At 46.2% G+C, this 15,202-nt stretch overlaps 1 protein-coding gene across 1 annotated transcript in view; it reads right to left on the reverse strand.

Annotated features, from left to right (window-relative positions):
* Positions 1–3,299, reverse strand: part of DNAH9 (dynein axonemal heavy chain 9) — a 336,893-nt gene extending 333,594 nt beyond the window's left edge. Inside the window, exon 1 of the mRNA XM_072821109.1 lies at positions 2,874–3,299. Within this exon, the coding sequence (XP_072677210.1) occupies positions 2,874–3,299 (426 nt within the window). The remainder of the gene's footprint in view (positions 1–2,873) is intronic.
* Between the last annotated feature and the right edge of the window lie 11,903 nt (positions 3,300–15,202).

A 15,202-nucleotide genomic window follows, 5' to 3' on the forward strand; every position in this document is an offset into this window, starting at 1 on the left:
GGAGGGTAGGAGGGGCTTAGGGGATGGGAGGTGAACAGGGAGCTGAAACAGTACAGGATCAGCTTCTGGATGTGTAAGGAAGTAGATGGGAGATGCTGCTACAGGCTTTGAGAAATGCTAAGGCCTGAAGCTATTCCAAAAATAATTTTTGGGGTCCCTGGATGGTTCAGTCAGTTGAGCATCTGACTCTTGGTTTAGGCTCAGATCATAATCCCAGGGTCCTGGGATTGAGTCCTGCATTGGGCTCCATGCTCAAAGGGAGTCTGTTTGAAATTCTCTCTAAAATAAATAAATACATCTTAAAAAAAATATAAGTGTACCTTGTACCTCAGCTTCCTAGTTTCTCAGGCCTGTGGATTACTCTGTTAATGAATGCTCCTTCCTTCTTTCCATCCTCCCTCTCTTCTCTTTTTAGCAGAAATGGTAGCATACTATAGTTCTACACCTTAAAAAAAAATTATCTTAAATGGCAGCACTATTTACAACAGCCAAGAGGTGAAAGCAACCTACACATCCATCCATGGATGAATGGATAAAGAAAGGGCGGTGTATTCGTACAGTGGAATAGTACTCAGCCTTAAGAAGGAAAATAATTCTACATCATAATTCATCCATGCTACAATCGTGGATGAACCTCGGGGACATCATGCTAAATGAAATAAGGCAGTTACAAAAAGACACATATTGCATGATTCCATTTATATGAGGAAAGCAGAGCTATCAAGTTCATAGGAACAGAAAGTGGAATCGTGGGTGCTGGGGCCTCAGGAGAGGCAGAGTGAGGGAATTGTTTGGTGGGTTTAGACTAAGTCATGCCGGATGGTGGGAGTTCCTGGGGACTTGCTGGCCAACAGTGTGTGTGGTTGGAGATATTGTACTGTACACTTGGAAATTATTGGGAGAGTGAATTTTATCTCCTGTGGGTTTTTATTTGCCACAATAAATACAAATTAACTTAAGAACTCCTTCCATAGCAATCATTCCTTTTAACTATAGATAGACCCTAATTCATTCACCCAGTCCTCGATAGATAAACATTTGATTTGTTTCCAGTCTCTTTTGATACACCCATGAAAATTCTGGAGCACTTGAGAGTTTGAACTATTTCAAAATTACTTTGGCTTGCTGGATACATTTCCTTGGTGGGACACAACTCTGAGATAGGCCCGCTGTCCCCCACACGTACTAAGTGTAGTTCCACATCCAAACCGTTGTGCAATCTGCTCCTAGTGCCTTGAAAGTTACCTTGATGTCTATGTCCCCTGATCCTTCCTCTTGTTCAGGAGCCGGTTCAACACTGGCTCTCCAACCACACACATGTCTCTCCTCTGAACACAATGGCACTTCCTTCTATCATCATCATTCATGCGCGGGATTTGATCCAAGCTTGGACCTCTGCAGTGATGGTGTTCAGACGATGCACGGCAGTAAAGCCATTCCGGTTGTTAAAAAGATTGAAATACATCCCTGTCTCCTGAGAAACCTGGCTTCTCGGGGCCCCTCCAAGGGGTGACTGTCATGCATGCCCCTTCCCTGAAATTCTCCCTCTCCAGAGCTTTCTGATAAAGCATATCTGGCCCAGCAGAGAGCCTAAGGACCTAGCTCCAGTACTGCAGCCAAGGTCATGTGAGTTCTAGCTCCACCCCAGTCACAGGAGTTTTAAATATTTATTAAAAGAGGATTAACTGCATGGGTGGGATCTCATCTTCTCTTTGTTTGGTATTCCTGAGAGCCTCCATCACACAAAATATCATATAACTGGTACCCCATTAGTATTTGTTTTACAAGCTGCAGGATCCAGTGCATCAAGCCTCCAGAAACACACACACTCAACTTACAGGGAAATTTACTCCCAGTCCAGAAAGTTCTAAATGTCCCAAGAATCTTGCCTCTGCAGAGCACCCTCTCTGAAACCTCCTGTACTCTCCAAGCTCTGGCTGCGGTGTTCTAGAAGGATGTATAACCCACGTCTCCGGAGACCTTCCTCCCTCAGCTCCGGGTGGACGGCTCCAAACGCCTGTTGGACATTTCCAACCGGATGCCCCAACTTCTCATCTTGGCACAGGGCTGACAACTGGGTTCATGGATGTGTGGTTTAGGGATGAGATGAAATCAAAACCAAACCCCCTTCGCCTTTGAGTCCCCTCTGTGGGTAGGCACTGTGTGTCGATGGCCTTTTCCCTCCGCTGCCTTACTCACCCCACTGAGATGCCCTGTTGTTCGCCACGACCTGTCTTCCCTAGTCTCGGCCCACAGAGGGGGTTAAGAGATACTGCGCCTTAAAAAGTGGTCAGGGTTAGCAGTCTTTACGTTCTGTCTCCCTTTCTGATATTTCCCACACATTTCTTCTCCCTTCCCTTATATTCCCTTTCACTATTATTTATATTCCCCAAATGAATGAGAACATATAATGTTTGTCCTTCTCCGACGTAAAGACTGCTAACTCTGGGAAACGAACTAGGGGTGGTAGAAGGGGAGAAGGGCGGGGGGTGGGAGTGAATGGGTGACGGGCACTGGGGGTTATTCTGTATGTTAGTAAATTGAACACCAATAAAAAATAAATTAAAAAAAAAAAAGTGGTCAGGATCCAGCAGGCAACTTCAGTCTGGCCTCCCCCTGACTTTGGCTTGTGCCCAGACCAGGACTGACACGAGCCTGAGCCCCTCCGCTGCTTGCTCCAGCTCCCTCGCACTTCTCAGGGTGCCCGGGCTTCTTCCTCCGCATCCCCTCCGGCCGTGCCCCGCCCTCCGGCCCCGCAGCCCCATCCCCTCCGGCCCCGCCCCCGGCCCCGCCCCCTCGGCCACACCCCTCCCTGCCCCTCCCCCCCAGCTCCCGCCCGCTCCGGGGCCGCGGGGTCACCCGCCCACCCTCACCTCGGAGAACATCGCGGCCAGGTGCTGCAGGGGGGCGGCGGGCAGGTCCCCGCACAGCACGGCGCCGCGGAGGCTGCGGGGCCCCGGCGGCTCGGGGCCGGTGCGCAGGAAGAAGAGCCCCTTGGCGCGAGGCGGGCCGGCCTCGGGCCCCGTGTCCAGCCCGGGCCGCACCGCCAGGCCCCCGGGCCCGGGCCGCACCACCAGCAGCAGCGGCGGCCGCGGGCCCCCCGCAGCCTCGCGGCCCAGGAAGGCGTGCAGCAGCCGCTCCGCCTCGGACGTGCCCGCGCAGCGCTCCCAGACTCCGGCGGCCGGCCGCAGGCTCCGGGCCACGTAGGCCCCCAGGAGTCGCAGGCGCGGGTCGGCGGCGCCGCGCCCCGGGTCGCCGCTCTCGGCAGCCCGCGCCGCCCGCTCCTCCGCGCCCGGCATCGCGCGCCGACTCCCGCCGACGCCGCCGTTTCCCTGGCGACGCGGACGCGGCCGGGACTCCGCCTCCGCCCCCCTCCTATTGGGCAAGAGACTCCTGGCCCCGCCCCCTCGCGGCCGCACGGTAGGAGAGCGACGCCGAGGCCAGGGGGCGGGGTCGCGTCGCTGTTGCTAGGAAACGGGCCGCGGCTCCTATTTGATGCCGGGTCTCTGGGCTGCAGGTGCTCACCCGGGACCCCCCCGGACAATCGATGGTTTATTGACGGGGTGCGTGGAGGGCAGCGCGGGGTGTGAATGCTGCTAAGGGCCTTGCTGCCGAAGGTCAGAGTAAATTCCTCAGAGGACTCCAGACGCTGAAAATATGATGGTTCTCCCACCTACTCCCCAAATTGTGCAACTCACACTTGAAAACAGGATCAAATCGTAAAACAGACGTAAGCGGATTCAAGGAAGTTTTGTTGCTTTTCTGTGTGAACTTCAATACTTTAAAAGGCCGTGGATGGGGCTACCGAGCATTTTGAAATATGCTGGTGTGGCCGAAGAATTGAGTTTTCTTTCTTTTTTTTTTTTTTTATAATACATTTATTTTTTATTGGTGTTCAATTTGCCAACATACAGAATAACACCCAGTGCTCATCCCGTCAAGTGCCCACCTCAGTGCCCATCACCCAGTCACCCCCCCACCCCGCCCTCCTCCCCTTCCACCACCCCTAGTTCGTTTCAGAGTTAGGAGTCTTCCATAGAACTGAGTTTTCTATTTAATTTACTATTTACTATTAAATTATAGTTTAGTTTTAGCTCAGTTTCAGAATTTCCATATCCATAATTTAAAAAAAAGGTGGGGGGGGGGCAGCCCCGGTGGCCCAGCGGTTTGGCGCCGCCTTTGGCCAGGGGTGTGATCTGGAGTCGCGGGATCGAGTCCCACGTCGGGCTCCCTGCATGGAGCCTGCTTCTCCCTCAGCCTGTGTCTCTGCCTCTCTCTCTCTCTCTCTTTCTGTCTCTCATGAATAAATAAATAAAATCTTTAAAAGATAATAAATAAAAGGTGGGCAGCCCTGGTGGCTCAGCGGTTTAGCGCCGCCTTCAGCCCAGGGTGCGATCCTGGAGACGCGGGATCGAGTCCCACGTCGGGCTCCCGGCGTGGAGCCTGTTTCTCCCTCTGCCTGTGTCTCTGATGAGTAAATAAATAAAATCTTGTGTGTGTTTTTTTTTTTTTTAGTGTCCTGTTTTGTTCGTGCCTTGAGTGTGCGCTCAATCTGACACATGGGGACTCAAACTCAGATTACTGTGATTTACATGAGTATGGCTCCAATCAATTCTTAGATGCATGAAAGTGTGTTTATTTATTTTTTAAATATTTATTTATTCATGAGAGATACATAGAGAGAGGCAGAGACATAGACAGAGGGGGAAGCAGGCTTTCTGCAGGGAGCCCAATGCGGGACTCCATCCCAGGACCCCGGGATCACAACCTGAGCCAAACGCAGATGCTCAACCACTGAGTCACTCAGGACTCCCTAAAATTGCTTTTAAATATGCAGGATGTTCAGAGTCTGCGAGATACCTGGATCTTATCTTCAAAAAAGAATGAGGTGAAGCACCTTTCCTGACTTCAGAAATTATTATTTGTCACCTGCTGAATCCCTCTTCATTATAGGAATATAAATAGCTTGGCCCTTTGCATCATGTAAGGGGAGAATGGGACACGGACAGGGACAGCCTGGCAGCATGAGAGCTGCAGGTCTGAAATGAGCTCTCCCCTTGCCCTACCACCCTGATTTTAATCAATCAGAAACTGCAGAATTTCTGGTAAAAAAAAAAAAAAAAAGAAGAAGAAGAAGAAGAAAGAATGTTGTAACAGGCTTCAAAAGAACATTAACAGAATAAGCAGTTATCAAAGGGAACTCAGCTAACAAGAACCCCTCAGGAAAAGTTGGTAGCTAGAAAGTAAAATGATTGACTTCATAATAACCAGGGCACAGGAGGTGCTATGATGAAAAATGTTCACAATAGAAAATGAATCTTTATGTTTGTAAAGAGTGTTTTATCATTGTTAAACAGTAGGAAGACCAACTGTGAGTAAAGGGACAAAGCAGAGGCACTAAAATGAGTTTATTTTTTATTTTAAACATTTAATTTATTTGCAAGAGAGAGAGTGAGCACACATGAGTAGGGGGAGGGGCAGAGGGACAGGGAGAGAGTGAATCCAAGCAGACTTCCCACTGAGCACAGAGCCTGACTCAGGGCTCTATCCCAGGCCCCTGAGATCATGACCTGAGCCAAAAACAAGAGTCGGACACTCAACTGACTGAGCCACCCAGGCAGCCCACACTTAAATAATTTTAAGATGAATATGATGATTGTCATTGCAAAAAAACCATCAGGGAAAGATAGAAGTGTTGGAGGCTTCTTACACATATCATAGTTTTGTAGAGTTTTTATTTTTGCATAGAGGAAAGCATGATATAATTTATTTTTTAAAAGATTTTATGTATTTATTCATGAGAGATACAGAAAGAGAGAGAGAGGCAGAGACACAGGCAGAGGGAGAAGCAGGCTCCGTTCAGGGACTCGATCCCAGGTCTCCAGGATCACACCCTGGGCTGAAGGTGGCAATAAACTGCTGAGCCACCCTGGCTGCCCTAAATGTGTGAATCCTGATCATGTTTTATAGAGCGAGTGAAATCAGAGCCATTAACTTCCTGTAAACCCTTCAAATAAAGTTTCTACTACCCCAACCGTGGCTTATTTTGCCTTTCATCCTATTGTCCTTTGCCCCAATATACATAAAAATAGAAACCCAGGAACCGATAGAGATGACTTGAGGATGTGTATCTGAGAGAGAAGGCTCCTGAACACTGGCAATCCCAGCTTTCCCTTTTTTCCCTCTAAAAACACACCTTTATCTTAATTTTAGAAGGAAGTGGGGGGACAGTTAAATGGGGTTTTTTGAAAGCAACTGACATCAAGTTTATATTGTATAATTACAGTAAGGGAAGTAAAATAACAAATGTGTTAGCTATCTATTACTGGGTAACAAATGACATGACAAGTTAGCAGCTTAATAACACTTATTATGTAACATAGTTTATGATGACTTAGGAATTTGGGTGCCGCTTATCTGGGTGGTGCTGGCTCGGGATCTTTCACAATGTTTCTTCACATCACAAGATGTCACCAGGGGCTGCATCATCTAAAGGCTTGACCAGGTCTGGAGGAGCCACTTCGAGATGGCTTGCTCCCATGGCTGGGAGTCAGAGCCATTGGGTACTTGATGTCTTCATAACATTATGGTTGGCTTCCCCTAGACCAAGTGATCTAAGAGGGAGCAGGCAAGACAGAGGCCACAATGTCCCTCACAGCCTAGCCTTGGAAGGACACACCGTCATTTCTGCAATAGTCCTCATACACAGATTCACCCTATTCAGTTTGAGAGGGAAGTGGACCAGGATGTGAATATCAGGGGACAAGAATTATTGGTGCCAGCCAAGAGGCTGGCTGCTACAGAGAGTATTAAAGACAATACTGAATTTGTAAAACTATTCAGATGAAATTATTTCCCTTTTTAAAAAAAAAATTATTTATTTATTTTAGAAGTAGGGAGGGACAGAGGAGAGAGTTTTAAGCAGACTCTGCGCTGAGTGTGGAGCCCGACCTGAGGCTCAGTCTCACAACTGTGAGATCAGGACCTGATCCAAAACCAAGAGTTAAAGGCTTAACTGACTGTACCACCCAGGTGCCTTTATTTCCATTTTTTTAAATTAGAAACTGAAACTTCCTTCTATGAGCATAAGTTTTTCTTCATAGCAGATTTTTTTTTTACTTTGTGCAATCCCTATTCAACACTTTTTAATAATGATCTCTTTAAATTCTAGACAGTCATCATTGGCAAGATTTTGTTCACACAACCAAGCACAATGCAAAATGTAAAGCCTTTACAATCTTTCAAAATTTAGCAGTTGACATTATGTTTACAGAATCTAACGGTCCTTTTCTTCATGGACAAACACAATGTTGAAATTTCTCATGATGCTGCTAATGGATATTGAATCTACATCAACCATTTCATATCAAGTATTCAAAACAATAATGAAATTTTATTTTATTTATTTATTTGAGAGAGAGTAGGAGAGGGACGAGCAGACTCCATGCTAGCACAGAGTCCAACTCAGGACCCTGAGATCATGACTTGAGCTGAAATCAGGAGTTGGATGCTTAACCAACTGAGCCACCCAGGCACCCCATGATGAAGTTTTGAATGAAAGAGCGTGCATGTGTTGGTAGAGTAGTCTCCTTGCAGCCATCTTAGATGCCACTAAATGAAGAAGTCTGATGCAAATGGGCAGATATATCGGAAACATGTGCCAAAGGAAAACTCAAGCTACCCAGAACTCCATTCTGGAGGCATGTATAGAATATTAATTGTTTATAAGAGCAAAATCATGGGAAACAGACTGTTTACCAGTGATAGAACAGATAGATAAATTGTGGTGTATGCCATTCATCTAATAAAATACTATACAGCCGTGAAGAGGAAATGAGCTGTAGCTGCGTATATTAACACAGATGGGTTTCAAAAGCATAATGTTAAACAAAAAGGTAAGTTGCAGATAAATGTATCTTGTATTATGTTTCTTAGAAGTTTTAAACCAAACCAAACAAACAATATTTTGTTAGACAGGCATACACACCAAGTAATCTGGAGAAAAGTCAGGGAACTATTATCATAAGATTCAGATTTTGATTGCTGCTCAGAAGTGGAAGGGGTGTGGGATGGTGGGAGACACACAGGGGTCTTTCCTGTCCCTGGTAATGGTTTATTTCTTCACCTGGCTTATGGGTTTTCCTTTTACTATTCATTCTTCTTAAACCATACTTATGTATCCTATACATTCTTGTGTATGTATGAAATACTTCATAACTAAAAAAATAAAAAGGGGCATGCCGTTTCTTGTACTCGGAATGTTGTGCCCAAAAATAGTTATGTAGAAAGATCCATACAAATAAACATGATTGCATTTTAAATACAACCTCATGGGGGTACCTGGGTGGCTCAGGGGTTGAGCATCTGCTTTCAGCTCAGGGGGTGATCCTGGGGTCCTTGGATCCGGTCCCACATCAGGCTACCTGCAGGAAGCCTGCTTTTCCCTCTGCCTCTGTGTGTCTCTCATGAATAAATAAATAAAATCTTGGGGATCCCTGGGTGGCACAGCGGTTTGGCGCCTGCCTTTGGCCCAGGGCACGATCCTGGAGACCGGGGATTGAGTCCCACGTCGGGCTCCCGGGGCATGGAGCCTGCTTCTCTCTCTGCCTCTCTCTCTCTCTCTCTATCATAAAAATTTAAAAAAATTGCATTAATAAATAAATAAATAAATAAATAAATAAATAAATAAATAAAATCTTAAAAAAAAAATCTATCCTTGCATGAACTTCTTCATCCCAAGTAAAAATTCCTCCCTTTATGCTAATAGCTGCCAAATCTGTCTCCAGCCCAGGACTAAGTAGGTATATCATTTAGGGCAATATCTATTTTCCCTCAAACCTCTGTAGAAATCCCTTTTTTGAAATTTAGTGTTGAAGAGAAGTCTGAAGCCAGCCTGATTTTTGTTCCTTGGTAGGTAACATTTTGAAACTACATAATTGTTTAAGGCAGTTTTTTTTCTTCCCTTTTTAGTTCTGTGATTTAAAGAAAAAAAAATGTTTTAGGATATAACTAAAGTCCCATTGATTTGATTTTTACCTAAATTGTGAGAGTGCTTTCAGTTCTCATAATGATGGGTTTCTTCGCAGTAGTAAAGTGTTCTATGGAATCTTTGATTATTACCTATTTTCTACTTGCACTTTCTGGTCGGCTTCTCTGGTAATGTAAACTGAAAGTGTGCTCAAAATTACAAGTAAGGGATACATTTTGAAATACTAATTGAGGTTTTTTTTTATTTTTTATTTTTTATTCCTATATGTTTTGATGTTGTCCTGTGGCTCTCAACTCACTGAGTTAGTGACATTTAATGCCTCAGGGGAGTGTGGATACAGCTTCAAACAGTCTATTGAATATCTGAATAGTTTTCAAACACACAACAGAGACAATAGTCTTGAAAGCCATGCTATTTCTTTTCTTTGATTGTAAGAGCTAAGCACTTAAGAGGGAAAAAAGGTTTGTGTGGTATTGCTCGTTTGTTTTAATTGCAGGAGTCAGTTTTGAGAACACAGGGCACACAGTCTGGAGACTGAGAGGCTAGAACATATGTGCTAACCTGTAGATGGATAATAAGCACATTTCCTAGTGAGGACACATAATGGGAAGGAGAGCCACGGAAGCAAAGTGGAGGATAACTTAGATAATCTGTAGAATTATTAAGCCTTTCAGGAGAGTCCGAGGAAGGGGACAGGACATGAGAGCTACTACAGAAATACTAGGGTGTGCAGGAGAAGGGGGCACTTGACCCTGGCTTCCCAGGGAACCCCTGGTGTTAGTGCAGCAATGGATGAGAGCAGGGTCTAAGGAGAGTAAGCAGATAGCAGACTTTCGATGCTGCCTTGCCTTAGCATGTTCAGGGGACAGAGGTGGATAGTTCCCAAGATATTTGTTGGATGGCTAAGAAGAGCATAGAAATGCTTGAAGGGTCCGCCTGGGGCTTAGCTGAGAAGGACGAAGTCTATGTACCTGTATCACTTAGAGGCTTGGTGAATGACAGTGCATGGTTACCAGGGCCAACTATACCAGATGGTTTATATCTCGGTGAGGACATAGGACAGTTGTAGATCCTCTCCTGATGACCAGAGGATACTTAAGTTCCTCTGGGATCTTCCAGCCCTCCCCAGAAGAGGGTAAAAGGAAAGAATCCTGACTAGCTTATACAGACATCAAGTGATTGGATAACCATGAACTGGCAAGACAGTTTTCTACTGACAGGGCATAGGGACGAATGAGTCTGGGCTTGGTCAGAGCCACTCCAAGATTTATGGAAATTAGGAGTTTCTTATAGAAATCAGACCTTAGGGGCACCTGGGTGGCTCAATGGTTGAGTGTCTGCCTTTGGGGCATGATCCTGGGGTCCTGGGATCGAGTCCCGCATTGAGCTCTCCGTGGGGAACCTGCTTCTCCCTCTGCCTATGTCTCTGCCTCTCTCTCTTGAATAAATAAATGAAATCTCTAAAAAAAAAAAAAAAAAAAAAAGCCAGAAAGAAATGAAATCAGACCTTCCATGACTGTGGGAAGAGCAAGGAAGTGAAGTGGGGAAGGTCTGGAAGATTGTAGCTGGAGGATCAGAGAAATCGTCATAGTTTCATAACCACGGAGAAGGTACTTTTATCGTATTTAAAGACTATTTCCTGCCTGCGGCTACACACCTCCCAGAATCCAATCTCCTCCAGGGCCATCTTTTAATAAGAGTTTCTGTTTCTGAGGGTAGAAAGATGATGAGAATAGAAAGTGTGTGGTAAGATTAAACTGTATGCTATAAGGGGGTAAAATATTGGTCACGTCACATGGTTACTGTCACAGGTTGGTAAACTATAGCCTGTGGGCCAAATCCAACCCAGCGCCTAATTTTTGCAAATTTAAATCAATTGGAGGGGCACCTGGGTGGCTCAGTGGCTCAGGTCATGGTACTGGGGTCCTGGGATCGAGTCCCGTGTTGGGCTCCTCATGGGGAGCCCGCTTCTCCCTCTGCCTGTGTCTCTGCCTCTATGTGACTTTTTTCCTACACTACAAGGGTGGAGTTGAATTGTTCAAGTCTACACAGATAGAATAGCCCACAAAACCTAAAATACTGGGGAACCTGGGTGGCTCAGTGGTTGAGCGTCTGCCTTCGGCTCAGGGCATGATCCTGGGGTCCTGGGATCGAGTCCCACATCGGGCTCCCTGCATGGAGCCTGCTTCTCACTCTTGCCTGTGTCTCTGCCTCTCTCTCTGGGTCTCTCATGAATAAATAAATAAAATCTTTTTTAAAAAGTCACTAAAATATTTACCTCTCTCTGGAAACAAATTGACCAACCTCTAGTTTATTTTTATTGATTTTTAAAAAATAATTTATTTATTTGAGAGAGAGTGAGAGCACAAGGCCAGTGAGGGGCAGAGAGAGAAGCAAACTCCCCACTAAGCAGGAAGCCTGATTTGGGGCTCCATCCCGGGACCCAGGATCAGGACCTAGAGCTGAGTGAAGGCAAGTGTTTAACTGCCTGAGCCACCCAGGCGACCTGGCCAACCTCTAGTTTAGATTAGCTACTTTCAGGTCTTTTAGTTGGCAGGAACTCAATGTGGAGAAGGCATAAAGTTGTCTTAGTCTCAAAGTCAAAATCAGAATGGGTTTGGTGGTTTCCATATATTTTAGAGTAAAAAGTCCATCTTTCCAGATTGTGGAATCAGGCAAATCTTCAGTCACAGCTGTGAAAGTGAGGAGAATTCTTTTTTCCTGTTCTCTTATTCTAGTTATTCTAGTGAGAAGTTGGGAGAGGTTACATTAAATGTCCCTAGCTAGATATAATTTTAAACAACATAATGTGCTTTCTCATTAATGGCTATTGATGGCTCTTTTTTTAAAGATTTTATTTATTTATTCATGAGAGACAGAGAGAAAGCAGCAGAGACACAGGCAGAGGGAGAAACAGGCTCCCTGCAGGGAGCCTGATGCAGCCTCAATCCCAGGACCCCAGGATCACAACCTGAGCTGAAGATGGATGTTCAACCACTGAACCACCCAGGGGCCCCTGGCTATTAATGGTTCTAACTGCATTCTTTTTCTCTCCATGACCCAGCCTGTTCTGGGGGCTGTGGAGGTAGTGATCTTACACTTCTGAGAGCAGGAATGCATTTGCCCATCATTTATTCTGCGTGCCTTGGGGATGCAGTGATGGATGGGCTATCGTGTTGTCTTCAGAGAGAACAAGCCATTTAGTGACAATCCAAAAGGGCAATGCTAGAGGCTGTCTACTTTCTGAATCTAGTCAATCTCTACACCGCACTCAGCCAGTTATTCAAAAGTCGGCAGAAAGGTGGTTTGATGGACATCGGTTTTGTTTGTGTTTTTACCCCTGCATCCATTCATTCACCCTTCTTCTAGAAACTGTTACCACGTTTTCTTTGGGGAAAATACCTCCACCCATGAACCGCCTTCTACCCTAACCCCAGTCGAGGTGCTCCTGGTAGGGTTCAGTATCCAGCCCTAAAACTGAAGTGTATGACCAAACTAACCAGACCTTTCTGTCCCCTCTCCACCCCCATCAGTGTGGCACTGGGCTCGTGATCCCATCAGAACAGTGTCTATAGGAGATGTGAAGGGCGAAACTTCACCCTCTCTATAAACCACAGCACAGGCCTAGCTCTTGATTTCTGCCCTGCTTTTGAATGAAGGCAATACACCAGAAATTAATATGCATGGATTTCCCTGTGTTTGTCCACCCTTCAGTGTTTAATTCCCAGAAGGATGAGAGAAATACTTGCTCAATTAAATGAGCGAAACAATAGCAATCCTCGTTTGCTTCTCACCCATAATTGTCCCACAAAAATGCACTATGAAGAGTTGATGAAGCTCTTCATTAAAAAAAATGAATCCTACACATTAATCATAATCATCTAAAGGGTGTAACTGTACATTTTCCACCCAGGATATAGTCGGTGGGGGCAGAACAAGGAAAGCTGCAGAAAACACACCTTCTCAGCAATCTCTTTTGTGTGATTGTGGGAGTTCTTGGGTCTTGGCATGAACTTTAGTTCTTGGATATGATACTCTAGATTCTGGAAGAAATCACACTTCTGAGAAGCTTGAGGGAGCCAACCCTTCCCATGGAAACGGGATCGTAAATTTGTGAGATGCATGCTCCGTCCTGACTGCATGAGTGAACCAAGTAATAATGCATGTCTTATCAAACCTCTGAAAGATTGTGCTCCTCTCTGAACTGGTCAGTGGGGGTCAGGTGGGATGGGGAGGAGGGGGAGAAAGCATCGTGATGAACACTGGCTGCTGTTCTTCAGGGGCCCCTGGGGTTGGGAAGAAGAGAAAAGATCCTTGATGCCTTGCCTAATAGCCATTGTCTCTCAGATCAGAGAGAACTTTCCAGATTCTTTCTGCTTACCTCCAGGAAAGTGGGAGATCTCAGCTCCTTCTCAGTGTCTCTCTGTCTTTGGAGCTCCAGCCCTGCCCCTTGCTTCCTAACCAGAGATGCAGAACCAGATGGACCAGCTTACACCCAGGAGATAAGGGGTACGGTCCACAAGGGGACCTTCCAGGGGTCGGAGATGAGTGTACCTGAGGTGTGCTGTCTTCTCTTCCAGGGCTTCTCAGCTGCAGCCACATGTCACAGTCACCAGGGGATTTTTAGAAGTCCCAATGCCCAGGCCCACCCTGGGGTCACTGAAGCAGTATCTGGGGGATAGGGCCTCAGCCTTGGGACATGTTGAAATATCTCCAGGTGATTCCAGGGTGTTGCCAGAGCTGAGAACCATTGTTTTCTGGGGAACCCTTCCTTCTACAGGGCTAAGGGCATGGGAGAGCTAACTCCCCCCTCTCTACCATCACTTTTGATTCTCTGTGTTTCTAGATCTCTATCTCTTTTCCAGCCCACTCCCCACCCACCACCCCCTTCTCATCCATTCCTCGGCTTCCACCTCTTTTTCTCTCTTGGTTCCTTCAGACATTCTTATTTCCAAGAGTCTGGAGGGATGATAGACACACTCTCAAAGAAGCCACCCTTGCCTCTTGCCCCTTGAGGGCCCTGTAGATACTGAGGCCAAGGTTGAAGTAAAAGAAAGAGCAACAGCCCTCAAGTGGGAGGCTGACCCCAGCCCTATATAAACCCCAGAGTGGGATGATTAGGCCTGGTTTGCTCTAGGTTGGGCCAGTGGTTCTCAAAGTGTGACCCCAGGCCATCAGCAGCACCTGGGAGCATGTTAGAAAGGCAGATTCTTCATCCCTGACTCAGCTCCACCCAAAAGGAAGCTCTGGGAGTGTGGCTTAGCAGTGTGTTTCAGAGGACTTCCAGATGATTCCAGTGCATGCTGAGGTTTGAGACGCAGACTCTGTGGAGGACTCCTCACAGTCCTCCACCTTGGATAAAGGAAGTCTTCCAGACATCTGGCCTCACAAGGGCTGGGACCTGTATTTTTCCATGTAGATAATGCTACCTGCTGAGAGAAACAACCCCAAATCTCTGAGACTCTGGAAATAAAGACCACCTAAAAGAGAAAAAGCAGAGGCTCTTTATTCAGAGCTTGCTGTAACAAGGGAGTTAGTCACTGTCTGAGACAGGAGGAAATTTATATAGTTAATCCCTCCTCCTCCACACACACACACTCAGTATATTAAAATAAGTCACAACCTCTTCTAACATTTACTGAGAGCTTACTCTGTGCTCAGCACTGTTTTATGTGCTTTACATGTATTAACTTATCTCGTCCTCACAAAACCCTATGACTTAAGCACAACTGAAATCTCATCTTTGCAGATGAGTTGTCTGCAGCGTGAAGAGTTTAAATATAAGGTCTCAGAGAGCAGTGGCCTGGCTTCCACAGCCAAAGCCCTTAGCACTCTCCTATGTTGCCTATTGGCCTTAGTGGGCAGATTTCCTCCACATGAGTTTTCAGGAGCAAATCATGCAGCCCTCTCTGATGAGCTTATGGGGAGCTGGAGCTAAGCTTAACTTCTGTGGGGAAACAGAAGAGAATGATGGGTGGGCCTGGTGTGGCCTAGAGGCAAACCCAACTTCCCCTGTCTTAGCTTGACCTGTATCGTCCGATTCTGAGAGCAGGATCAAAGACACGATCACATGGCTTTGAAGGGTGAGCTGCTCACTTGACTGGGCCTCAGAGGGGTCAGAAGAGATCTGGCAAGGCAGCCAAGGAAGGAGCAGAGAACTTGGGGGAACTTCTCTGACCTATTGCTTTCATTCCATGGAAAGGATACCAGTGC

Source organism: Canis lupus, chromosome 3, assembly GCF_048164855.1.
Source record: "Canis lupus baileyi chromosome 3, mCanLup2.hap1, whole genome shotgun sequence".
NCBI classification, from domain to species: Eukaryota; Metazoa; Chordata; class Mammalia; order Carnivora; family Canidae; genus Canis; species Canis lupus.